At 55.5% G+C, this 26,864-nt stretch overlaps 2 protein-coding genes and 1 long non-coding RNA gene across 7 annotated transcripts in view; 2 read left to right on the top strand and 1 right to left on the bottom strand.

The window, feature by feature from the left end:
• Window positions 1-5,598, bottom strand: part of NFIC (nuclear factor I C) — a 37,710-nt gene extending 32,112 nt beyond the window's left edge. Inside the window, exon 1 of one of the 5 annotated variants that reach the window (XM_030466156.1) lies at window positions 5,294-5,598. In XM_030466156.1, the coding sequence (XP_030322016.1) occupies window positions 5,294-5,296 (3 nt within the window). In that variant the 5' untranslated portion in view covers window positions 5,297-5,598. Of the gene's footprint in view, window positions 1-2,775; window positions 3,272-5,293 lie in introns of those variants that run through there. The other 4 variants (XM_030466159.1, XM_030466157.1, XM_030466155.1 and 1 more) reach the window with 4 other exon arrangements.
• A 198-nt stretch (window positions 5,599-5,796) lies between these two features.
• LOC103532631 (protein unc-13 homolog A) overlaps window positions 5,797-26,864 on the top strand; it is a gene marked incomplete at its 5' end in the record, with an annotated part of 57,104 nt that continues 36,036 nt past the window's right edge. Inside the window, one exon of the mRNA XM_030466464.1 lies at window positions 5,797-6,088. Coding sequence (XP_030322324.1) covers window positions 5,797-6,088 — 292 coding nt within the window. The remainder of the gene's footprint in view (window positions 6,089-26,864) is intronic.
• LOC115599817 lies at window positions 10,951-15,205 on the top strand. The gene is made up of 3 exons (XR_003988615.1): window positions 10,951-11,482; window positions 13,832-13,961; window positions 15,014-15,205. It is a non-coding gene; the product is annotated as an uncharacterized LOC115599817 (long non-coding RNA).

Here is a 26,864-nt window from a genome sequence, read left to right as displayed (position 1 = left end):
GAAGCATCCCAAATCCCAGCACTGTTGCAGATCCAGGATCCGGCAGTAACAGCTCTGGAAACACCACTGGTTCCTCAGCGGGGCCCTCAAAGGACACACACACGGGGCCAGTGGCAGGTGCTCAGTGCCAGGGTCATTTTGGAATCCTAGCAACCAGACTCTCTGGGCAAGGGAAGGCTTCATGCATGGCAGCGGTGCTGGTGCTCTTTCCTTAGGAATCCAGGCAGCTCCCTCTTGACTTCCCAGCCTGACCCCAAGGACGAACAGAGGTGAGCTGAGGAAGCAGGAGGGAAAACCTGAGAAGAGACAGAGAGCTGAGGAGGGCACAGTAACCATCCTTGCCTGATGGAAAACTCAGCCAAGGCCCTGGCTGGGAGTGTGTTGTGGATGATGCCTTTGCCAGGGCTATTTTGGTGTCGATGGGCTGCCAATTGCCAGCTTGGACCAGCTTGGGCTGGGAAGGGTGACTGACCAGCAGTAGCCAGGATCCAAGTGGCCATGCTGGGCTTCAAGGGCCAGTGGTGGCTGCAGCAGTGGTAGATGCGTGAAGGCAGAGGCAGGGCGGCTCCCGCGCACGTTCCAATGTATCCACATCACCATCACGGCTCCCGATTCCAGGCGAGCCTCCCAGCCGCACGGGTGGGATGGGAACAGCTCAGCTGGCAGCAAGGGGGGGGCAGATCCGGAAGGTGCAGACGATGTCTGATCCCATCTGAGCCAAGCTGGATTGGAGCTGAGGCTATGCCAGGGCAATGAGGGAGAAACAAGCCTTCCAAAGGCTGGGAACCACCAAGGAAAAAAACAGCTCCCCTCCATTGACTTGGTGAAGTGCTGGGAAGAGCCCAGGCTTATGCACAGAATGCTTCCTGCCAGCCCTGGCCCACGACCACATGGCCTCCCACAACAGAGCACCCCAATGGCTGCAACAATGGGCACTGCCAACACAGCGCTGGCTGGGGAGGAGAAGGGGAGGGAGGAGTGGGACCCCCAGGAAGGATGAAGTTGGGGTGGGAGAGAAGAGGTGGAAAGGAAAGGGAAAGGAAAAAAGAAAAAGAAGATGAAAAAAGAAGAAAATGTTATAGAAAAATTTAAAAAGGAAAAAAAAAAGAAAAAAGAAAGGAAAAAAGGAAAAAAGAAAGACGAAAAAAATTAAAAAGAAAAACAAGAAAAAAAAGGAAAAAAGAAAATGAAATTACAAAAAACAAAACAAAAAAACCCCACCACTCAACAAGTAAAAATAAAAAGGAAAAGAAGAAAAGAGTAAGAGAATAGAACAGCAAAGAAGACCGAGTTGTGATTCCTTGCCAAGTAAACCACACGACGGGGAGCACCATTCCCAGGGTCATCTGAGCAGCCCCAGAGCTGCCCAGTCGTGCCCCTGCCCATGCGCCTGACCGCGCTGTCGCACGCTGCACCGCACCCCGGAGAGCCCGGGGTGAGGCTGGACCCCTCGCTGCCTGCCCGCACGATGCAGGTGCCATGGTGCTGCCAAAGGGAACCTGCCGGGCCCCCCCGGGCAGCTGAGTCCGCAGCTCTGGCCCAACGGATGGGGTCTGCCAAGAGACCCCGCGGTGCAGGGGGGTCTCCCCAGCAGCGCTGTGACCTCGCAGGGTGCGGCTCGAGGCGGGTTTGGAGCAGCTGCCAGCAGGGAAGAGGTTACGAGCCGGGAGGGGGGGCCCTTCCTGCTCAATAATTAAATAAATATCAGCGATCGATAAGGACAGAGCAAAGGCAGAGCCGCTGCGGTCGTGGTGCAGGCAATGGGGTGTGTGTGTGTGTCCCCAAAAGCCCCCTCCCTCCGCAGTCGTACCAGCTGTTTGGGGGAGACTATGTTCATGCCCCCTTGCCCGCACCATGGGTCCTGGTGCTGCCATCGCACCGCCCGCCACCGGGCCACGTCGGCGTGGCCTTGGGTGACACCAGTGTCCCCACACACATGGCTCAGGGCTGCCCCTCGACACCCCTACGTGCAGCTTGGTCCGGCATCGTCCCTCAGCCCAGAGACTGAGGAGTGCTCCCCACAACCCTCCATGCACGACCCCCCCTGCCCTCTCGTCTGCGAGCACGGCATGGCGCTGCCGGTTGCAAATTGTCCCGAACTCGGAGGATTTTGAAGGAAAAGCATGAGTTCCCCCACCTCCTTGCACCCCATCGTGTGCAGCTGTGCTGGTGGAGGGAAAGAAAAAAGTTTCACTCTACGCAAGAGGTGGTGTGGACGAGGCCGAACCCGCAGCGCGAACCCCCCCCCACACACACACAGCCTCCCCAAACTCAACTGGGGACCCCCCGCACCTCACTGCGTCCCCCCAGCCCCAAAGACGGCGGCGTCCCCGCACCACCCACCTCCGGGCGCAGCACAAAAAATACCGAGCCCAAACCACAAGGCAACCTTCCCCGCCTCCCAACCCCCCCCCTCCCCCCCGCTCCCCAAGTGAAAGCGGAGGCAGAAAAACCCCAAAAAGCATCAGAAACACACAAAAAAACCAAACCAAAAAAGGCTGGGGGGATACAAGAGGGAAACGCAGCTCCTCCGAACAGCCCTGCACCAGCCCCAACCCGCCCTTTCCCTGTTATGATTATTTTTATCGAGGGGGTTGTTGCTTTTCCCTTTTTTTTTTTTTTTTTTTTTTTTTTTTTTTTTGTTTTCTTTTTTTTCTTTTTTTTTTTTTTCTTTTTCTTTTTTCTTTTTTTTTTCACTGCAACTGCAAAGGTCGCTTGCGGCGAATGGGGGGGAGAGGGAATTTTGGGGGGGGGACGCGGGAGGGGGCTGGTTACCTGGGTCAAGCAGAGAGGAGACGAATACATCCCGAGCCGAGCTGGGAAAGTGGCTAATTGCAGGGCTGAGACTCGAGGCGTAAAAGTTACTGAGTCATTTCGGAGGCTGGAGCAGTCCGGGCGTTTTTTCTCTCTCTCTCCTCCGGAGCGGATCTGCGGGGCCCGGGGGGGGGCAAGCAGGCAGGGGGGGGCGGCCCCGCGCGAGGAGGGGGGGCCGAGGAGGAAATAAAAAGGGTCCAACTTCCACTCCCACGCCAAAAATAAAAATTAAAAAAAAAAACCACGACCCCCCTTGGAAAAGAAAACGCTTTTTTTGTTGTTGTTGCTGTTTGTTTGGAGGTTGGGGGGGGGCGTTTCAAAGAGGCAAAAGGCTCATCTTCGACCGGGGGGGGTCAGGGGGTCCGCGCCCAGCCTGCAGGCAGGGGCGGCGGGCTGCGGGGAAGTTAGAGAGGAAGCGGCTCCATCCGAGACACGGGCAGAGGAGAGAGGGAGGAAAGAAAGAGAAAATGAAAAAAAAAAAGAAAAAAAAAAAAGGAAAAAAAAAAAAAGGAGCGAGGAATGAAGTGACGTTATGAAAAAAGCCCATCCCAAAATATTACATCCCATTTAAAGATGTAGGAACCCCCTTTGGCTCGCAGGGACGAGACGCTGCGGGGCAGGGGGGAGCTAGGGAAGGACGGGCCGTGTGTATCCCCCTCCCTCTCCCCGGGGGGCGGTGAGTACCCCAGTGCTACCCCGGTCTAGGCAACGCCGGGCCAGCTCGCCCTTTTTTTTTTCCCTGTTGTTCTGGGGTTATTTATTTATTTAGTTATTTAATAACCGGAGCCAACACGGCGATGGGGGAAGAAAAAAAAAAACAAACCACAAACAAACCTGCAGATTCATAGACAACTTCTTGGGTAGCGGCCTCGGGAGACGCTACCCCGACATGTGGGGAGGGGAAGGGGGGAATGCACCGGGGCAGGGGGATGCCTCTCGATATCGGGGGCCCTCCTCCAGCCCCGCGCTCCCACCCGCCGCATCCCGCAGACAAACGTTTTTTCTTTCCTCTCAGGGGGAGGGCAACAAGGCAGGGGTGGGGTGTGTGGGTATTTCACGACCGGCGGCATCTCGATGATGTTCCCCGGTATCCCCATGGACAGCCCTGCGTCCCCCACTCCCTGGTCTCACAAAGAAAAAAAAAAAAAAAAAGCAGAGCCCTGCGCTCGACAAACTCCAAACCGTAAGTTCTCACTCCAGAAACACCACCGCCACCGAACAATTCTGCAGGCTTTAATAAAACCTAATTAGAGAGCGAGCGAGGGCGAGAGCCACGTATGGAAAAACAAAGGGAATCCCCGGCTCCTAATTGTGAAAGTGAGTTTCAGCCCTGCAGGATGGCGGGCGCAGCCTCTCGAGGTTGGCGATTTATTTAGCCCCGCTCTCACCTCCCTTCAGACACGCATATATGGGGTTTTATTTTATTTTGTTTGTTTAATTGCTGCCTGCAGTGATCCGGGCTGTGGGACCGCTCCCGGCCCCAGCCCTGCCTACAGCTCCCCAGAGCAGAAAAACGCTTTTTCTTTATCTCCCGCTCTGCCGGGGCAGGTAACCCTTCCCTGCCGGCCCCTCTCCCCGCACAACTGATTTTTCACTCGCAACTTTTGCCGCTTCCCAGCAAACCATCCAGGCCGCCCCCTCTTCGGGGTTTGGGTTTATTTCCCCCCCGCAGTAAAGCCAGTCCCGGGGTCAACCCTGCGGGATGCGGCGGTTCTGCGGCGGCTCCGCGCAAACTTCTCCGGTCTCTCACACACTCCCCCACCTTCCGCCACCCATCTTCCCTCCATGGTCCTCAAGACCATGACGGGGGAGCTCAAGGAGGGGTTCCGTGGGAGCCGCGACATTGCGCTTCCTCCCGTGGCCTGGCGGGAGGCGAAGCAGGAAAAACCCTGCTCGGCGGGCCCGGGAGGGGCTTTATTCTTACATGGAGCATGGAGGAAGATGGGGGTGGTGAGGCAACGGTTGTCCCCCCCTCCCCAATCCCTCGGGTGCGAGCAAGAGCGGCCCCGAGTGGGACTTGAGCGCGACCCTCCCGGAGCGTCACTTCCAAGTTCAAGTGGCTGGTGCCGGCGGCCTCCCCTCCCCGCCCCTTCGCAGAGCGGCCATTTTCAGCTCCCATCCCTGGGCTGCGAAGCCTCTCCCCGCGCCGCGACCTCCCCGCCGGGCGGCACCCTCCCTCTCTCTCCCCTTCCCCCACCTCCTCCCTCTTCCCTCTTCTCCCCCCCCCCCCCGCCCCCCCTTTATACCGCGGGAAGGGGTGGGCAGGGGGAGGAGAGATGGCAGCAACTTGCCTCCGCCACCCCGGCACCCCCCGCCCTCCCTCCCGCCACCGTATTAAACTCCGGCCCCGCTGCCCCCTCCCTGGCAGCGAACTTTTACTGGTGGGTGCAGACGCGAACACACGCACACGGGGGGGAGGGGAGAGGGGGAGGGGGAAGAAGGAAAGTAGAAGAGAAAATGAAAGTGTCATGGGACCTACCATAGCCAAGTGCAATTAACGGGCTTCCAAGTTGCTGCGGAAAGCAAAGCAAAGAGGATGGGCTTTTTTTGGTATTTTGTTCTAAACCGTATGTTTTCCACCGAGCCGAAGGAGGAGGAAAAAAAGTTGCCTCGAAAAATAATTTTAAAAAATTAAAATTCCAATAATAACAATAATAATAATAATAATAATAATAATAGCCTCCCCCTTCCCCTCCAAGGCCACCGGCAAAGTGTCCTCGGCAGGCGGTCACCCTCTGCCCGCCTCCGCGTAGTTCCCGGGGGCCATGCTCCGGCCTCAGCGCCTCGCGGGGGGCCGGGCTGGGCCGGGCCGGGCGCCGCGGGGCATGGACCGAGCTCCGGGGGGGCGGCGGGGGGCGGTGGGAACGCAGGGCCCGGCCCAGTCCGGCCTCATGCGCCGCGGGGGTGGCGGGGAATGGGACCCGATGGTTATTTTTGGAAGGGAAGAAAAAAAATTAAAAATTATTTAAAGAAAAATTAAAAATAAAAAAAAAAAGCGGGGTGAGGGCCGGGCGGCGCCTATGGAAAAGCAGCGCAGGCATCCCCCCCGCCTCCTCCCAGCGAAGCCCAACTCCGGCCGGGCACGGCTCCTCCTGGCAGCCCGCAGCGCACTGGCCCCATCGCCGCCTCCTCCGCTGCCTCCTCCCCTCGCCCGGGGCACCGGCGGCTGCGGCGGGGACGCTCCGGTGCGAAGGCGGGGAGCAGCACCAGGAGGCGGAGAAGGAAGGCTCCGGCCCCGCTCCCCAGGCAGCACGGCGGCCCCCGGATGGTGCTGGTAGGTGGCGGGGGCTGCGGCGCGCCCCCCCCGGGCCCGGCTGGCTGCAGCGGGAGGCTCGGGGCCGCCTCCCCGGCCCTGTTTGGGGGGGTGGGGAGGGCTGGGGGTGCGGCCCCGGTGCGGAGCTACCGCAGAGCGGGGAGGAGCCGCGGGCAGCGCCGGGCCCGGCCGCCCACTCCTGCACCGGGCACCGCGACCTCCCCCCCGTCACTGCACCGGGAACCGCTACTCCCCGCTCCCTTTCCCTGCACCGATTCCCCCCGGCACTGAGCACCGCGGCCCCCACCCGTGGTCATCCCCTGGTCACTCCGGCCCCGCGCTGCGGCGACCCCCTTCTCACCCTCATTCCTGGCCTGTGGACACTCCCATCCCCTTACGGACATCCCCATCCCCACGGGCACCCCTATCCCCATAGACACCCCCACCTCCGCCCCACGGACACCTAGCGTGTACCCTAGTCAGCGTTCCCCCCACCCTCTGGGCACCTTCCATGCCAGCACCCCCCTCCTCAGGCTGCCCCATCCCTCTCCCCCCGCTTCCTCAGCTGCCCCTCACCCCCCACACTCCTCTTTCCCCCCCTCAGCTCCCTCTTCACACCCCCCGCGGCATCCCCCCGAGTCTCTCTTAAAGCCATAGGACGCTTTGCAGCCGGTGCAGCGGCTTCAGGGGGGGCGTCGAGGGGCTGTGTGGGGTGTCGGTGGCTGGTGGGGGATATCCACCGATCCCGGTCCCACTTCCAAAAGTTGGCAGCGAGGAGCCGGTTTTAGTCCGGGAGAGGAGAAGGGTGCTTTGGGGAGAGCCTTTCCCTGCGTTTCCATCGATCCCTTTTGTGTCTGGACCTGTATTTTTAACCCTTGTTATTGAGTAATCCTTTAATCTTTTAATCCTTTCAAATAACCATATTTTTCTACAGGAAAGCAAAAAAAGATTTTTTTTTCTTTTTTTCAGTTTGTGAAGGGGCAAAGCGTGTGCTGTATGTCTGTGTTTTCAGGCACGCTCCGTAGTCTTGGACAAACAGGAACATAATCTCTGTCTGTCTTGTGCTCAGATTATTTCAGTGTGATAAATAATGTGCTAAATAATTTATTGTCTATTTTAAAAATAAAATTAAAGCAGGCTACTCTGTTATTCCCCACGTTTTTATTTCAACATTTTCTCCCTCTTTTAAATTTTTTTTTTCTGGGGGAACTCTGCAAGCCCTGATCATTTTTACAAGGGATCAGCTCGATTTTAACAGGGATTTTGTATACACTAGAGGTTTATTTTATCCCTCCCAGTATCCCCTTTGTCTGCTAAACCCACCGTGCGTGTTCCAAGATATTGGACGTTACACGGCATAATTTGTGTGTTCACAGGATATATTTTACTGCTGTTCAAGTTGTTTGTCATAACACCAAAGTACGGTCCTCGGCCTGATGGAAAGATCTCATTTTGTTCTAGCCTTCTATATAAAAAAAAAATCTTTATAAGCTCTAGATTTTTTTTTTTAATCTCCATCTGCTCCCCCTTGAAAAAAGCCATGTCTCTGTTTTAAAGCTGAAAAAAAGGCTCCTGTCTGACATGAGCAGTTCTCTCGCCCTGTCCCATCCTTTAAGGAATGCAAACTCTGCTGTAACTTTGCACACAGGATCCAGTTTTCATTTTTTGCTCAATGCTGGGTGAGATACAGCGCAAAGGTAGAAACCCTGGGGAAGAATTTGCCAGTTTTTAACCTCTTCCAAGGCTGCTGCCTGTGCCCGCCTGGCAGCTCTGTACCTCCTGCCAGGGTTTTATTTCTCAGCCGTGGTTTTGTGGCTCCCCTGGCTCCTCTGTTTCAGGGAGGCCGTGCAGGTTGGGCTGCAATCCCGGTACCGTGGGGGATGCCCTGGCAGTGCCAGGCTGGTGGTGCCAAGCTGTCCAGCCCAGCACCAGGCTGGCAAGGAGAAAAAAAAGGAGGATGATGAGAGGGTGGAGGAAAAGCAGGGCTGGGATTTTATTATTCTCACTTTGGCAAGGGCCTGGGACATGGAATGGTAGGGAAGGGGAGTCTGATGGATTTATTTTTGTAATGCTGTTAATGTATTTAGTGAGGTTGAAGGGCTGCCAGCCTTGTCTTGGGACCCCCCCCCCCCCCGTCAGGAACCCAAACAGTGTCGGCCAAGGGGTGGAATAACCTAAGGGCGGCAAGTGGCACCTGTAGTTCCGTCACCCTCTGGACCCTTCTGGGGGCTCTGCTCAGCATGGGGATGTGGGCAGGTTGTGGAAGTCTGCTCAGCCCTGGTAGGCTCTGGGGGTGCAGGCAGGCTGGGGAGGTGCAGGCAGGCTGGGGGATACAGGCTTGATGGGGGGTGCAGAGTGCAGCCACCCCAGCCCCAATTCCTTTTGTAAACCCCAGGCAGCAAAACACTAAAAACAAAATAATCTTTGTTGGTTTAGTTTTCAGGCTGCCTGTAAACAGCATTCCAAGGACTGTGTGTGCATGGGGAAATCCAAACCAAATTTATTTTTCCTGTGCAGGTCATCTCTGATGCCTCAAATAAAAACAAATTGGGGGTATTTGGGCACTGGTTTTGTTTCTTCTGGGTTTTTATAAGGGTTGAAGCTGAACTACTACTCTTTTGGTGCAGAGGTGGAGAGGCTGGAACAGGACCTTAGTTCCTTCTCCCGGGTTTCTGTCCCAGACTCTATAGAAAATATGTGCTGGGAACAAGTGGAAATTTGTGTTTGTGTGTCCCCCCCCCCCAGCTCCCTCAGTGATATTTGCTGCTGCAAGAGGCTGGTGCCTTCCCATGCTAGTGGCTAGGGCTGCTCCCCTGTGCCACCCTGTGCCACCCACCCACCCATCCAGGTGTCTGTGGCCAGGAGCCCCTGCCTGGTACCAATCAGCCCTGACCTGAGCCCCTTGTCCCAAAAAAAATCATTTTTGCCCCATCCTCAAAGCTGGATTTTATTTCTAAAGGGCATTTCATGGTTGATTTGTGCTGCTAAGATGCCTCAATGCCAAGTTTTGGGCTCAGCAGGGGGATGCAGATACTCATGAAGCAGTGCAGGACAGGGTAACCCTCCCATCACCAGAGGAAAATATTCCTCAGCATCTTTTGCCTTTTCTTGGGCTAATTTTAAACATTTAAAAAAATAATAATTTCCAGAGTTTTTTCAAAAGTCCCATTCTGTTGGGTGCAGCTCTTGAGACTGCCAGCACCACTGAGCCACGTCCCGTGCCGGAAAGAGGGAGAGGGAAATAAACCACATTGGGACAGTTTTTGTTGCTGCTATTCTTTGCTTTAAAGTAATTTTTAAAGAGAATATTCTGGTTTTGACCAGAATTTATTTACTTTACTCCTGCATATGGCTCTTGGCCTGGGTCCCAAACAGGCAGAGGTCTGGCCCAGCTCAATTCAAAGCCGAAATGTGCAATGAAAAAAGATTTTTTTTTTCGCCTTTCTTCTTTTCTTTCTTTATAAAGCAGGTTTGTAACTAGTGAAATCTTTGCTGACAAGAAGGGGGATTTTGGTTTAAAAATTGCTAGCAGATTTCAGTGAATTACTCTGCAGGACTCTGAAGGGTTTTTTTAGGATTTTTTGCTGTTTTTCTTTCTTCCTTCTTTTTTTCTTTTTTTTTTTTTTTTTTCCACTTTATATGTGAAAAAAAAATATCAGAAACCCGAATTCGCCCCCTCTGTATTTTCCATCAGTCTCAAACATCCCCTCTTCCCCCCTGATTTGTTGGAAACCATCCCTTGAAGAGCCGCCACTGTTGATAATACTCCTTTGCAACCTTTTTACTGACCTCACAGGGGTGGATCTCTCCTAAACTGATCCTAAAACTTGTTCCTTTACATCAAAAAGGAGATTTTTGGCCTTTTCCTCCTGTGTACTGGCCTTGCTCCTGCCAAATGCCTTAAAATCCACTGTTGGAGGCAAAGCCCTGTCGGGATTTGTGTGGATGGAGGTGCTGGGAGCTCTTCCAAATGTTGAAATTTCAGTTGTTAAATAAAAGCCAACAAATAAATAAACCAACAACCAAACCCCAAAAGCAACCTGGAAATACTGCCTCACTTGATTTAGGTTTTGTTTTGGTTTTTTTCCTTACAAAAAGAAAGAAATCAAGTGCAGCCAGTCTCCTCTGTCTGGTTTGTCATATCAGGATTGGGGAACTGGGGGAAATTTCTGGAACAGGAGGAGTGGGGAGAAATGCCCACTGAATGTTTGTTCAGTGTGAGCGCATCCAGGTTTCTTTTTTTCCCTCCTTGCAGCTGGACCTGGGGCTCAGGATATCATCCCCTCAACACTCGGCAGAGCCACCAAACCCCCCCCACCCCGACCTCCCCTTTGCCCTGGCAGAGGGGACAACTTGGCTTTGGGCTTGGGACCATCTTGGTGTCATGGCCCTGGTGGCATCCTCAGCTCAGCACCAGCATGGTATGAGCACCAAGCAGCACCCTGAAACACTCACGTGCAGCACCCAAGGGTGGAGTAAGGACAAAAATCCCCCAAATAGGGCTTTGCTGAAGGGGAGGATGGAGGAGCAGGGAAGCATTGTACCGGTTCTGGGAGTGGTAAGTGAAAATGGTCAGAGGTGGGTGTGATGAGTGGGTGAGGGCTCTGCGCCCCAGCACCCAACTGGCACCCTGATCTGGGCTCAGTCCCTGGGAGCTGTCAGAGCTCAGGAAGGACAAAAGTGGCTGGTGGTGGCGTTTTGTAGCCTGAACAGGAGGTGGAGGAACTGTGGGGGAATTTTTAATCAGTTGCCAAAGCAAACAGAAGCTGAGGGGGGAGGTAACCTGTTACCTTCTCCTGCCACTGGCTCCAGCACCTCTGCCCAGCCCTGCCTGGCCCACAGCTCTTCCTTCATGTCAGATGTGAGACGGGGCTCTGGGGTGATACTGGGGGCCAATTAGTCCAGGAGCAGGGATGGCACTTTTGCCATCTCCCAGTCGCTCCAGTTTGACATGGGCACTGGGTGTGGGGGTTCGGTCTCCCAGCACAGCCCAGTGCCAGCCCTGGGCCCTTTGGATGAGGTGTTTTGCGCAGTAGGAAATGATTTCTCTGAGAGTTGTTTGTCAGAAAAGAAAACTGGAATTCACAAGAATTGAGTTTGAAGGGACCGGCAAGGAATTAATATTAGCTTTCCAGAGCGAGCTCCCAGTCGTGCTGCTGTGGGGAGACACAGCCTGAAGAGAGGCGAAACGGAGGTGTGTGCAAAATATCGGGTGAAGGGTCCCTTCTCTGGGAAAACTTCAGTGACTCCCATAATCGATTGCCAGCCTACATCTGTAGCTAAACCAATTACTGCAGACAAATTGGCGTGAATATTTGCCTCGCAAAGCTCTCCAGCCACACAAAGGGTTCGCTTTCCCCCTTCCCCTGCCATGATTTTGTGAGAGAGGAAAATTACTCGGATGCTGAGCATACTGTAAGTAATAAGGGCTTTGAAAATAGGCTCCTAATTAAAAATGATACTACTGCTCATTTGTTTTTAAGCACACATTAAACTTTTTTTTTCCCCCTTCCCTGTTGCATTCAAGTGGTGGGGTTGCTTGCTTTTTTTTTTTTTTTTTTTTTTGTGAAAATTGGCTTTCTGTGCCGTGATTCTGGTTTGATTTGACTCCCCCCCCAACCTCTGGGATCTGCTTTGAATTAGCGAAAGCCAAATCCAAGGAGCTGGAAAGGGATATTGTAGAATTTTCCATGTCCTTATTATTTTTTTTTTATTAGTGGGCCCGGGCGGCTCGGCTGAGCGGGGAGGGAAAAATGGGTTTTGTGGTTGCAGCAGTTGTGTGAGCCGCTGGCACTGGGGCTCTGCTGGCTGGGCAGTGGCACTAACTGGCCCCCGGGCTGATTACCCAAAGCCTTGGGCACAGCCCACCAAGCTACACCCACAGGGCAGCATCAGCCTGGCTGTGGTGGTTTCCTGGGGTCACCAGGGTGGTGGCAGCAGTACCCAGTGCTGGCATCAGCACCAACCAGCCAGGGCAGTGCCAAGGGACTCTGTGCTCTTTGCCAGAGGCTCTCTGGAGTTATGTTGGCACCCAGGGGACATGGGTTGGCTGTTGTGGCAGCGCCTCGAGGCGCAGGCATCGCTTCAGTGGAAAAACCATTTCAGAGGGTGCCCTTTGGCCACGTGGTGCTGGTGAGCATTACTGGGGGATGGAGGGCACAGATGTGAGGGGGCTTCAGTAATGGCCACAGGGGGGACAGTGTTTCATGGTTCTGGTCCAGACTTGACTCTTAAACCCAGAATTATTGCAGGAATGGGGCTGGGGATGACGTGTTCACAGGCAACAGAGGGACAAGCCTGTCCCTTTCACAACATACCTCAGTTTCCCTGATCTGCACCATGCTGGGGAGGGGGGATTTGGTGACCAGTTCCTCCCCCCTATTTTCACGCACAGGGTGATCTGGAGAGTTAACTCCAGCCACACCAGCCCTGGGCTGCCAGCACATGCTCTGCCGGGCCCTGAACCCCAGCCAGCTCCCACTCCGGCAACAACAGCTGCTATTGTGTGCTAGCAGCCCCGCGCCAGCACCCAGCTGCCACTGCAGCCTGGGAGGGTGCAACCAGCGGGTGACAAGTGGACCTTGTATCCCCGCTTTGGGCTGCTGCTTGTTGCTTGAATATATATTTTTTTTTATAAATAGGAAGTGTGGAAAACAGGGTGTCTGAATCCCAGCGTTCCTCCCAGCACATGGTGCAGTGAGCGAGGTGAAAAAGTATTTTTTTAAGGCAATTGCTTGGCTTTTTCTTTTTTTCATCTTTTTGCCCTTTATTTGCCTTTTTTCTTTTTCTTTTTTTCTGCCTTTCTTTCCCTTCCTCCCCATTTTTCCCTTTTTTTTTTTTTTTTTTTTTTTTCCATCTTTTCCCCCATTTTTTTGTTTCTTGAGTCTCTCTCTACAGTGGTGGCAGATGCATCTCCTTGGAAGGGGCTGTGTTTACCCAAGTGCCACCATGTTTGTCACTGGGGTTGGCTTGCCCCAGTGTGTCAGTATGTGGCGGGAGCCACATGGTTGTGCCAGCAAACATCTCCTGCCGCCCTCAGCTGGAGCTGTTTCTTCTCCCTACCTGGCAGCTCCCAGCTCACTCCCACAGGAGCAGGGCCCAAGCCTCCCGGCTGCTACCTTGGGTTTGAACCCAAACCTCCAGTTGTTTCGGGGTTAGGAATGGGCTCTGTGCTCCCTGCCCTGAGCTGCCTGCTGGGGCTGAAAGCACAATCCATCCCTGCAGCCCCATTCCATTGGAGCTGTAGGAGAATTGTCAACTACTCTTGTGTTACAAGAGGGGAAACCGAGGCATGGCTCCATGTTGGCTTTTAGCCATTGACAGTAGCCGGAGCAGAGCAAACCCACAGGGGAGAATTTTCCTGCTGGGTCTTGAATCTTTTTAAACCAACACTTTTGTGGCTTTTAGCATGAGGGCTGTTACCATGGGGTGGTATCTTGCACCGTGCTCCCAGCTCAGCACTTGCCCATGGGATGTGGGTGCTGCCCAGGTGAGCACCATTGCAGGAGCATCACTGCTGCTGAGCACTAGCAGGGTCATGGGGAAGGGGCCCATCCCCAGCAGGGAAATTGCGGCACAAAGCTGAGATGAGACCCACAGACGCTCTCCAAAATGCCGGTGCTGGCACTCCTCACCTGCCTGGGCATCCTGGCTGTGTGCCCAGAGTGGGGAGGAGGGGGAAGGCAGCGTCGGGCTGGGAAGCTGAGCCAAATCTCAGCCCAGTGATAATGTTTAACTTTGATTTTTGTATTCTCTTTCCTCCAGGCTGGCAGGACTTTGGTGTAGGCAGAGCCAACAGCTCCCACAGCCACGGCCTCCTCAACGTGGGGCCATCCTGCATTCACGTGTCCCCTCCTTCCCAATCCATCACCAAGGCCCAGGCCTGCCAGGGGAGGTTGGAAAAAGATAGATCCTCTGAATCAAGGGTGTTTTGGAGAGCTGGAGGGACCCCAAATTCAGAATTTTGTTATGTGAGGGCAGGGCCCTGAAGGTGCTTTGCTGTGGTTGGGCACTGCATGAAGCTGCATCCAGCATCCCAACCTTCTGTGGGCTCATTCTCCTGAAGGGCATAAACCCACAGGGAAATCAAATCTACTGCAACAAGTGGGGCTGAGATTGCAGTCACCCACCCTGTTGGCCTCTGGGCACAAATGGAAGGTGACAGAGGAGTCCCCTGGCACTCCTGCCCTGCAATCCTTGTCTGACCCAGAGGTGGGAGCAGGGTTCTAGGAGCACAGCACAAAGCTTGGGGACCAAACTGTCCCAGAAAGTCAGGTTTCAGATCACATCCCTGACAACAGGGCTGGGTTTCTCCAAGCTGCCAAAATCCCAGCGCGGGGCTGTGCCGGCTATGGGCAGGTCTCACCACACTCCTGTACTGGCCAGGGGCTGCTTGGGAGCTGCTGCTTGCCCCATAGCACCATAACCCCAGCTCCAGCCTCAGAACTGGGAAGTCTGTCTTGAAACCAGTTCGACTAGAATAACTGGGAAGGCAGCTGTGGTTTCTTTTCAGGAAAAAAAAAGGAGATCTTGAAAAAGAACTGAAACTCTTTTCATTTGGACAAAAATATTCCTAGACATTTTTCCATGTATTGCCAGTGTGCAAGAGCATTTGCTTTTCATTTTTCAATGGAAACTAAGAGCAATGTAATTGCAAATAATGTTTTACTGAGAAAAAAAAAAAAAAAAAAAAAAAAAGAAAGAAAAGGAAAAGAGGGAATTAATGCTAAAAATCCATTTTGGTAAAAACAAAGCCACTTGGTGAAAGAAAATACTTCCAAAACTGGGCCTGGCCTGTGCTGACATGGTTCCCCCTATGCTCCCATCCTGCTGAGCCCTGCCGGAACACACAGTGCTATGTGCCATGGGCAGGCCAGTGTTCACTGCTTGTTCTTATCCCCTTGGGGTCACGGCACACACTGCCATAGCCCCTTCCTCACTTCCCAGAGCTGAGTCCTGGCCTGGCAATGAATTTGGTCCTCCTCACTACGTCCCCGCCACATCCCTGCCGCGTCCCTGCCGCATCCCCCGACGCCTGCCTGCATTTTGGAGTGGGGTGTGAAGCAAATATGAGACGGCCTCAAACACTCAGTCCCATGGTGCTTTTTGGAATAGTGATAATTAAATTCAGACTTTTTTCCTTTCAAAATGCCTTGGAAAAATCCAATCACTTTGCAAATCAAAATAAGCATTTCCAATTAATCCTCTAACTCGAACCACATGGCTTTTAGGGAACGCGGTTACACTCTGCTGAGATGCTATTTTTAAACCAGTGATGGCTCCGGCGATGTTCCGAGCGTGCTGCAGGCAGGCACAGCGCAGGCAGACGGAGCTGCCAGGCACAGGCGCTGGTGGAGTGGGACTTGGGGACACGTCGTCCCTGTCCCCACAGGTGTGAAGGTGCTACCCAGGTCAACAGCAAGTAACAACTCTTGCCAGTGGTCCTAGTGGCTGCAGGGGCATGAGCTGAAGGTTTCTGAACTCAGATTTCTGTCTCTGATGTGGCAGTGGTGCCACTCCTCACTCCTCCCCACAGTCAGGGGGTCCTGGTGCCTGCATCCCTTCCAAACACCTCCGGGGGCTGAGGCTGCACAAACTCATCACAGGTAGGGGTGACTGGCTGGGCACACAGTCTGTGGGGCCAGGCATTGGTGGTGTGAGGGCACGGTGCTGCTGTCACACTGGGAGGATGAGGACATCAAACCTTCCCCCTGAAATACCCTCGGGGTTTACTGCAGGGATACTGCCAGCAGGTGAGAATCCCTGGACCAAAGCTAGCGGTTCGTGGGCCCCCCCACAGTCGTGCCAGTAGGAGGAACTGGTGGAACTGCTGGGCCACCTCCCTCTTTCTGCCATCTCCCTTCTTCCTGGGGACAAGACCCTTGAGATGCCCAATGGTGGGCAAGGCCACCCAGCTGAGCATGGGCCCAGCTCCTACCTACCAGTCCTTGTCCTCCCACAGGTGGTGGCATTGCCAGGGCAGTAGTGCCATGACAGTGCCGAGCAGTGCCAGCTGCCACCCATCGAGCCAAGGGAATTATTTTTAGCCCTGGCTGGGGATTTGGGTGCTAAGCAGCTGGCACCTCACAAGCTGATTTGAGTGTTAAGCTGAAAAGCTGTGGCTGTGGCCAGGGCAGCCTCACACCCGCCACTGGCATTGGGAGAACTGGGACTTGAGGCATGGGGTGATAGGGAGAAGCTGTGGAACTGCAGACCCCCTCCCACTGCCCATGTCCATCACATCTCTGTGCCCACAAGCAGCTGTGCTGGCGGGGGGATAGATAGGGGTGCTGGCCCCCCTCCAGGTGCTGGGGCTGGCACTGGGAGAAGCCACTGTCAGCAGGGCGAGTTGGGAGCCAGAGACGCCTGCCCCAGCCAAAGTCAACTCAGGCATTGCCGTTCCCAGGCTCCATGTGCTGACGGGTGCCACGATGCCCGGGGCCCAAGCAAGTGGGGTACCACCCACCCCCCTCAAGCCTCCTCTTCCTCACATGTGTGCTCCTGCCCTGGTTTCTCCTCCTGGAGTGTTTTAGGAGCAGCCAGGACCCCACAGCATCCCCTTTGCCTCAGGGCTAGAGCTGTGGTGGGGCCCAGGCTGGGTTTGGCACCTGCATATGAGGGCCATGGGGATACTAGCGGCACAGTTCAGCCCCTGTGGGGGCTGGAGTACCCACATCATATGTGGAGTAAGGAATGAGGCTGCTGAGTTCCTCTGGGATCTGTGGCAAAGGAGAGGAAGCAAATCCAGGCACTGGAGCACTGGGAGTGCCCGACCTCAGCCCAAGATACCCCAAACTTCTTACTGTGCCTCATTAGCCATCTCCCCCCACCTCCAGCCAGGCCTCACCACCTTTTATCACCTCCCACTCATGCTTCATGCCCCCATCTTGGCCATCTCCTCTGCCCTGTGGTGTCCCCACCCAGGTCCCCAGTTGGTCAGGGAAGGATCAGTGACCCTGGAGACACTGGATAAGGTGGCAGGCTGCAGACGAGGCATCACAGATGTGTGTGGCAGAGGGGATGCCCTCATCCCGTCCCCGCTGCTGGCTGCAGGTTGTTGCCTGCTGCTCATGAACACCCTGCAGCTGCCCCACCAAGCCAGCTGGCTGCCAGCCCTGCCTGGCACCAGCTGCCTGCCTGCTGCTGCCTGCACACGCTGTCGGTGAGGCCCTAACCCAAGCCCCAGCCTGCTCAGCACCCACCTCACACCCTGCACCAAGGAGCCCAGCCTGACCCCTCTCCCTGATGGAACTCTGCCGGCAATGGGCACTGATGCCAAGTCTGGCCTCACATGGAAACGCTTTGCTCTTCCACACATGTCCTGTGGCTGGCAGAGGGACTCATGGCACTCAACAGCAGCACCAAGCCAACCGGCACTGCTACCCGCTCCCCTGCTCTGCTAGAGCCAAGCTTGTGGAACTTCCGGCTGCGCGGGGGCCGGTGGGTGTTTGGCAGACGGGTGTGGAGGCGGCTCTCGGCACTGTGCCGGTGCCAAGCAGGTGGCTCCAAAACGCTGTTGGTGCCGATGATGCGTGGCAGGACCCTGCAGGGGCCTGCAGTGCCGGGAGGAGATGATGGGGTGATAGTGAGGTACCTGCCCCAGCACCACCCCAGCCCTGGGGCAGAAGGGCCACTCTTAGGGGCAGTTCAGGGGGTTTTATTTTGGGGGGAGGAATAAGGCTGCCGTGCTCAGCTGCTGGCCTCACTGTGTAGGCTTTCCAAGCTACTCCTTGTTTGTTTCTGAGCTTATTAAGAGTGGGGCTTTGTCAGTAAGGCACCATGTAAAGCACATTGTTGTCTCTTAGCAACCTTAACTGGTTTAAGAAGAATTTTTTTTTCTAATATTTTTTAATGTTTTTGTTTGTTTGTTTTTTGTTTTTTGGATTTTTTTGTTTGGAATATAGAAGAGATGAACCAGGAAATGGCTGCGCCAGCTGGGTTCATTTGGGAGCACCAGCTCTCCTGCGTGAGTTGTTGGCTCAACACAATGGTTTGGCCCTGGCTCCTAGTGCCTGGCCCCAGCTTCTGGTGCGCCAGCCCGGCTTGCAGTTACAAAATGGGAGTGTGAGGAGCACTGGGAAGCTGATGGGAGAGGGATGCAGATGGGGGAACTGTGGTTGTTGGTTATGGGCAGGTCACTGGGCTGCACTGGGGCAGCCTGGCCTGGTCTTGACACAGTGCTGCAGGTGAGGAGGTTGTAGTATGGTGGGACCATGGGAGGACAGGACGACATTAGCCTTGCCTCACCTTGAAGCCTTCCCTGTGTCCCCAGCCCCAGGACAGATTGGGGTGCCATGGCCAGTGGTCACTGAGCAGATGGGACCCCATGATCCCAACTCCTACCCCAGAAGACACAGGATGGATGGGGAAAGGGCTTCCACCATGTTGCTGCCCAGGCTGTAGTGGGATAACTGGGCCCCAGTCTTTCCCTCCCCATGGTGCTGGAGCCAGTTAATGGCAAACGGCACTAGGGAGCATTAACCAAAGAGGGCAGGGGGTGGGAGTATGAACAAGCACAGAAGGTGAATCTGCAACTGCAGGAAGTCAGTTATTAATTCGAGTGAGACATTTTGCTCCTTGATTTCCTGTAATCGTGCCTCTGTTTGATGTCAAGGGGAGGGTGGGTCAATGTTGTTGGGAAGAGGCAGCTGATGGGAGGGGAGGTATGGGGTCCAGCCCAAGCTCTGCCAAGCACCCCTTCAGCAGTTCCCAGAGCCCCCACTGTCAGCCATGAAGAAGGGTGTCAGAGCAGGAGCCTGCAGGTCCAGGAGGGTGTGGGGGACCTTGAACACATCCTATGCCTTCCCCACAGGAACTGCCCCTCACAGCTTTCCCAGCCTGGGCCCTGATGGGCTGTCACCCCACAGGGGATGCAGCCAGGGCCTCTTGTCCTCATGTCACTTCCTGCGTCGGGGGACAGGAGCTTGCAGAGCTGACAGTCCCCACATGGCACTGGCGTGCAAATGTGTGTGTGTCTGTGCATGGATGCACTTGCACACGTGGATGCAAGTGCATGTGCGTCCACGTGAGGATGCACACATGCCTGTGTGCTCATTCACACTCATGCACACACAGCAGCGCGCACTCACACTTTTGTATGTGTGTGCTCACACGTGTGTTGCCACATCCCCTCCGCAGAACACACCATGTGCACCCTGAGGGACATGGGTGCACAGGCAGGCCAGTGGTGGGGAGCACATGGGGGACACACGGGGCCCACAGCCCTGGGTGCCAGCTGGCCAGTGGCCAAACCTGCGGCAGGCCTGGAGTGGGCTGGGGGATGTACCACTCCCCTGCCTGCAATTGGCTGAGCGGTAAATAAATAAAAGGGAATTAAATAAATAGAGGCAAGTTGGTTTATATAATCGCTGGTACAGTTTGTCCTGAACCTCTGCACGGATTAGAGAGCTGGCACAGACCGTGGGTCATTAGCAGCTGGGCTGAGCCCCCCCAGAGTGGCTGCGTCAGCCCCGGCCCCCGGGCCAGCGGCCCCCAGCCTTTTCCCCTATTTACCTACCCAGGAACTTTTTAACAAGCAACCTTGGGGAGGGTTGGCCCTGTGTGCATGGGTGTGGAAGGGCCTGCACAGATGTGTGTGTGTGGGCCTGCACATGTATGTGCTGCTCAGCGAAGGTGCAGGAGTCTGCACCGGGGTGTGCCCCCATGGGCCCATGCGTGTTGATGCAGGGGGAGCATGTGTGAGCACTTGTGTGTGTGCCCATGTCCATACAGGTGTGTTTTTGATGAGTGTGTGTACGCTCACCTATGTGTGTGCATGTTTGCAAGCATGTGCACACCTCCGAGTCTGCACACGTGCTTGTGGGTGTGCAGGTCTGGGTGCATGCACAGGGGTGTGTGTATAAACAGGAACGTGTGCATGCGTGTGATACATGTATATTTGCACACGTGTGTGCGTGGGTGAGGGCATGCCACGACATGCGTGTGCCTCTATGTGGTGTACACGTGCACGTGCACACACGTGTGCATGACTGCACAAGTATGCATGTGTCGGGGTGGGAGGGGCCACACTCCCCGGGCTGTGGCACCACATTAGGAGGTGACAGTGTGCTGGGACACCCAGGGTCCCAACAGAGCATCTCACGGCCTCACTGCCCACGGGCAGTGGGCAGGGCCACGGTGGTGTCTCCGACTCCGTCTAGGCTGTCCTCGCCGGCGGCCCCGACTGCCCCGAGCCCCCGGGACACGGCTGCGCTGCCGCCCGCTGCCGGGGCTCGTGCCCGTGGCCCTGCGCGCTCTTCTGCTGCCATCTAGTGCTCGCCCCCGGGCCAGTCCCGGCCCTGCACCAGGGCAAGACATGCTCGCCCGTGACCTCCGTGGGGCGCGCACTGCCCGGCTCCGGGTGCCATGGGGTAGCCATCTGCAAACTGGGGTAACCCCCGGCACTCCTGGATTTGGGAGGTGCTGAGGGGGCTGTGATTCCCTCCCTCTGTACCCCGGAGTGGTGGGGTTCCCTTGGCTCTGGGGGGACCTGGAGCAGAAATATCCAGGGAACTAAGGGGGAAAAAAGCTTTATTTGAATAAACCCTATGGGCTCACACCAACAGGGAAGGAATTGCTGACAGTGGGTGCTGCGATGATGTCTGGATGTTCAATCACCCCTCCCCCCATGTCCCCACCTTCCTGTAGCAAGGGGTGCAGAATCCTGAGTTTTACCCATCACTGACTACCTCAGTGCTGGAAGGGATGATGCCACAGAGAGGCCAACATGCTGCCAGGGACCTGTACCACGGGTGGCTGCAACAGCTCCAGCAGTGCTGGGCATCACAGCAGTGAAGGACCAGTCTGCAACCCCCAACTGCAGCATACCCCAGTGCAACGTTTCCACTCAGGATGCTGGCAAGCAGGTTTCCTCCCTTTCTCCAGAGGCAGATGAGCCTCCCCAGGATGGATGGATGGCCTCACCCTGCGCTCAATACCTGCTGAGTCAGGGATTCATGCACCAGCATTGACTGATTGGCCTGCTGCATCTCTGGCAGGGCTTGGCAGTAAATTGGCTCTGCCGAAGCCAGCCAAGCCTGTGAAAGACTCCTGTGCAGATGCTCACCCTAGCCCTATGAAGGGGAGGGTGATCAATGGGGTGTCAGCAGAGATTCAGGCTCCTTGGGGCTTTGCATGGGGATGTCTTGGCAGGAGATGCCACAGAGGTATTTTTAGCTGTATAATTCAAAGCTACCTCCAGCCTGATAAAATTTTTTTTTCTGCCTTGGTCAGTTCATCACATGCCCTTTGTAGGATGCAGGATGCGTGCTGAGAACCGGGCTGATGTGAAGTCTGGGTGGGGGGGTCTGCTACAGCTGCTCTGTAGCAGCTTCAACCTCTGCTCCTGATTTATGTGGGGTAACACAAAATTCAACAAGCTGGGGGACAGTGGAGCAGGGATTTGCAACAGGCTGGTGCCACCCGGGCAGGTGGGATGGGCATAACACTAAGGGGCTGTGGGGCAGCATTGGGACTGGGGGTGTTTGTTGACCCTGGACTGGCTTCTGGGGTGCTCCAACCTTCGTCAGTGTACTTTCCCAGCCAGACATTCTCAAACGGGAAACAGGGAGAGGCTGCAGCACCCAATATCTTTCATGCATAGTGAAAGCATCTCCACTCAGCCCTGATTCAGCAAAACAGCTTTTTTCCCCAAGTTCTGCTGCTCCCATATTGAAGACAGACAGTCCCAGGGACTACTGCCATTTCCCAGGCATATGGGCACACAAAGTGGCACTCTCAAAATATTCTGGGTGTTAAAAGCATGTGGCTGATGTGCTTGCTGCCTTGGTAGGAAATGGGTTCTGAGAGACCTGAAAAGACCAGACATGGCTGGGATCCCATTTGTTTTTGCTCACCCCCCCCTCAATGCCCATCATCCCCCAAACCCTGCCAGCACCAGCAGACATGGGTGAACCACGGACTACTGAGGAGTGGGGTCACTCCAACACTCCCTGAGCCCTTGGACTCCCTCCAGACCCCTTTCCGTCCTGGCCAGCATCACCCACCACCCCTATGTCCCCGCTCAACCCAGCCCCACCATGCTATTGGTCATGGTCAGAGGCAGAACAGGGCTGCGGGGGCTGCCTCAAAAGGACAATTTTACGTCTCTGAAGCCCCAGCTGTGTTCACAGTGACAGATGGGGCAGCGTGGGCGCTCCCAAGCAAAAGAGGCATGGAGTTCCTGCCACCATATTGAGGGCTGCCGGGGGGGGGGTGAGAAGCCAATGCCCTCCTCCTACAGCCCTTTGATAAAGGCCCAGCCACTTGCCCTGGAAACTGCAGCTGCCCACAGCAGGGCAAGGTCTGTCCTCTTGCTCTGCCCATGCCTTCTGTGCCCGAGCTCCAGTGCAGCTGGCAGAATACTGGGTGCCAGCCCTGCACAGGGATGGGGACACCTAAGTGTCCCTAGGGTTGGTCCCTGCATGAGCTGCTCATGGATGGGGCTTTCAGGATTCCTTCAGAATCCTGAGCTTCTGCATTGGTAGTGGGTGGTGCTTCCCAGCAGGAACTTGCTCAGCCCATCTGCTTCCCAGAAATGCCACATATTACCCCAGGAGGGCCATGGGGTCACTTACAAAGGGTGATGAGTTCTTAGAAGCTGCTGCAAACACCCAGGAAGAAAACAGGGCTGCTCCATGGGCACCGACAGCCCCTGGCTCATCCTCTTGCTGTGAAGGAGTCCTCTCCTTCACAAAACTGGTTCAGGGCTGTGCACAAACCAGCCTTAAACCCAGCTTAAGGTGTTCTTCAGACTTCCCTTGAGCCAGGGCAGGTGCTGGGGGATGGACAGACAGACATGCAGGTCCTCTGGTGGGCACTGTCCTCAGGACAGAGGCTGGAAGAGGTTGGGTGAGGCTCACACCTGCAGAGACCTTCACGGCCAAGTAGGGGGATGCTCACACCTGCCCTGAAAGTTTTCTCCAAAAAAACATTCGCAGGAGCAAAGCACCTGGCAAGGACAACCCACAATGGCCCCACACCCATCTGTGAGCCAGGACAAGGTCAAAACCAGCAGGAACAAATAGAGCCCCAACGTCCCCCATGCAGGAAATCCCACCCCCCGATACGCAAGCGGATTGCACCCCAACCCTCCTTCACTTTGCTGCCACCCAGGACTGCAACACAACCCCCTGTCCTTGGCGCAAAGTCCCTTTTTTGCCCCATCATTGGCCTACTTCCTCCAAAACCGAGCAGATGAGCCCCAACACCAGCTCCCCAGCCCTCGCATCCCCACTCACCATCCACCATGTCTTCGCCCTCATGTCGTAGCACAGCTGCCACTTCACTGAGCCAGCGGCCACCAGCGCTGCTGCCATGCCTGGCACCTCCATCCCCCAAGCTATTCCAGGAGATACTTGGCCTGATGTCCTGCTGCCATCACAGACCCTTTTTCCCCCCTCAAAACTAGCAACCCCCAAGTTGTTGTTGTCCACTTGGGAAGAAGCAGCTGGATGGAGGCGAGGAACAATCCCGGTACTGGAGCTTTCTGGCTGCCCTGAGGGAGGTGGCTCAGCTGCTCTTGGATCGACTCGTGGGTGGTCACTGCAGGATAGAGGCTATGCCAGCTCCTGGGCAGGACAGCACCTAAACCATGGGGGACAGAGGGACCTGGGGGGCTGGGAAGGCAAAGGATCTCTGAGGCTTTATGGATTGCTTTGGTTTTGTCTTCCCAGGGAAGGAGCTGTTGCAGGAATCACCTACATACCATGAGCCCCTGTGACGGGGATCCCCAAAACCAGGCATCTCTGCTCTCATGTCTGCAGGAATCCAGGGACAGGGTGGGGGGGTACATGGCAGTGTCACCTGAAGGACTGGGGCTGGGGACCAGCAGGTCTCTGGGGGCTGATGTCTGCTCACAGGTCAGACTATGGCCACTGGGGAAAGGTCCTGGACAGAGAGTCTTGGTTTTGTCCCAGCATGGCCACCCAGGGATGTCACAGGTTTCTGGGGGGTGGTGTCCTTTGGGCCTCATTGGTGCCACATGCCAGCCAGGGTCACAACTCCCCTTTATTCCCGTCCCCTGCTCTCCCCCCAGGGATCAGATTCCCTGGGCTTTGAGCCCTTCCATAGAGAGTCTCAGCCTCCAGCAGGGATGTCACTTGTCTGTGTCACTATCAATTTAGAGAGATTCAGTATCCACCCTCCCAGTGATTACAATTTGACTTGGGGTTTGAGGGTCAGGGGCTGATCACCTCCTCTGTGCATGGTTGAACCCCTGCTTCTGCCTTTATTACCCTCAGCAGCAGGAAGGTCCTTCCCAGCACTACCCACTGGCACACACTGGGTGCTCTGCCTACCCCTCAACCCTGCCCCACTGCCCAGCCCAGGCTCCTCTCCACAGCTCTGCCAGGAGCTGCAGCAGTTGCCTAGGACATCCCTGGTGACCCAGCAGCCATGCTGGCAGCAGGCAGGGCAGACCCAAGGGTTTGCTGGGAGAATCTATAAGGTTTGGGTTCTTTCTTTTGTTATTTAGAGACCCAGGTGTCACAGGAGAAGCTGCTTCTGTGCTGAGCTGAGGGGCTGATTACATTTGGAAATATTTAAACAAGCGGTTTCTGGGGCTGGGCTCATCCTGCTGGCTGGGTTCTGGGGTCTGCCGATGCTGGGAGGCTTGGGCACATCAGTGCCCATTGAGGTGGGGATGGGGGAAAAAGCTTCATAGGGAGGGAAATTGTAGTGAGACAGGACCAGGTGCCCTGAGTTATTGATGAGTGGGTGTGGGTTCACCTGTGTCTGGCCTCCCTCCTGAGCATGTGCAGGAGCAGGGGGCCAATAAGAGGGCAGCTGACACCCACGGAGACAGCTCTCACTCTTCAGGAAGGATGGAGAAGCCCACAGCTCGAGGAGCCCCAGGAGCAGGCAAGAAGGGGTAGATCCCGAGGCCTCAGGAACAGCCCTAGGACATCGTCCAGGAATGGGCTAAACCCCGAGGCCTCAGGAGCAGCCCTAGGAGCAAGAAGGGCTCCTCCCGCAACAGGAAATGGCATGAGAGGCAGGTTGCAGAAATGCAGCTTCTAGCAGTAAATCATTTCAAGGTCTGGATATGGCTTTCTGATATTTATTTTTTTCCTAGTACATTTTTTTAATCCTTATTTTTGCTCAAAAGCCAGGCTTGCTTTGAGAAAGAACTCAGGAACCTTTAAATGAACATTTCCTTTCCCAATGAGAAGAGTTTTCATCCAAACAACAGATTGAGGAAGAAAATAAACCTGAAGGTGAGCCATGGGAGCAGCTCAACATTGGGTGCCTGGGCTTGAAAGGAGATGTTTTGGGACCAGGGTGATGGAGGGTGGCATCAGGCAGCAGCAGATGCAGGTCCCTCTGCACAGAGGTCAGGTGGAGGAAAACCCTTCTGTTCCACAGCTGCCCTTTGGCTGGGGAAGGTTTTGAAGCCATGTGTAGGCAGTGCGTGTGTGTGTGTACCCTGCGTGTGCACTCACACATGTTCAGGGGTGTTCACGTGTGTGGGGACAGGTGAGTGAGGAGCTGACTGTCAGCTGAACAGACATGTCCTGCTGGAAGCAGTACTCTGCTGCCTGGGGCAGCAGCCTCAGTGGCAGCAGGCAAGAGATGTCACAAGACAACACCCAAAAATACATCAGGGCCTGGAGAGACCTTGCTGAAGCTGGGGAGGGCCTGGCATGGACCTGACTGTGGTGAAGAGCACCAAGCACTTTCTTGGCCACTTGGGCACATGCTGGCTCATGTTCAAGCACCCCCAGGTTATTTCCTGCTGGGCACTTCCCAGCCACTTGTCCCCATGCCTGGAGTGTTGTGTGGGATTGTGACCCAAGTGCAGCACCTTATGTTTGTTGAACCTCATCCAGTTGGTCCCAGCTCATGGTTCCAGTCTATCCATGTCCCTCTGCAGAGCATCTGTGTGCACACCCACACTCTTAGCTATGCATATAACCCCCCCTACACATGGGTGTGTGTGTGCACATGAACACCACCTGAGGTGTCAGTGCAGGCAGGGCCACCTATGGAGGCCCCAGGAGCCAGGCTGGGAGCAGCAGAGCTGCCAGCTCCATCCATTCCCACCAGGGATGAGCCCTGGGCATAGGGGAATGTGTGATGAGGGGACACTGGGAGGTGATGTAGCTGGCAGTCTCTCCAGTCTTTGAGTCGGAGTCATAGTGACCAAATCTGAGCATTTCTTTGGGCTGTGACATTTGGATGTAGAAAGGAGAGAGAAGAACCTCTTAGGGAAGGATGACAATTTGCCCCCACCTCCTAGGACCCATCTCTGCTCAGGCACAGCATGGCCCATGGATGCCTCCTCCAGTGGGCTGTGAGACCTCTGCTCTGCAGCCAGACTAAGAGAATTGGGGTTGTTCAGCCTGGACAAGAGAAGGCTGCAATGGGGAGACCTTAGACCACCTTCCAGTGCCTGAAGGGGCTCCAGGAAAGCTGCTGGGGGGAACTTTGGACAAGGGCCTGGAGAGATGGGTTGAGGGGGAAGGGCGTCCCTGACCATGGCAGCGGTGGCATTGGATGGGCTTTAAGGTCCTTTCACACCCAAACCAGTCTGGGCTTTGATGGAATCACCCCCTCTCCTGGGGCTGTGCAGGCAGGACTGAGCCCCCCCAGGGTGTATGAGCCACATGACCCCCGTCAGGGGCACCACAGCCCCCAGGCTGTCCAAACCACCCAGGCTCCCCCGGCGCAACGTCGGCGCAACGTCGGCAAGACAGTTCCCTCCCCCAGTCGCAGCGATGTCGGTAGAACAGCCCCCCCGCACCCTCCCACTGGGGCCGTGCCTGTACCCCCATCCTCCCCAGGGCAATGCGGGTGTGCT

The sequence above is a fragment of the Calypte anna genome, chromosome 28, assembly GCF_003957555.1.
Source record: "Calypte anna isolate BGI_N300 chromosome 28, bCalAnn1_v1.p, whole genome shotgun sequence".
Taxonomy (NCBI): Eukaryota; Metazoa; Chordata; class Aves; order Apodiformes; family Trochilidae; genus Calypte; species Calypte anna.
The sequence above is the reverse complement of the archived record's forward strand: the minus strand, read 5'-3'. Positions and strand labels throughout refer to the sequence as shown.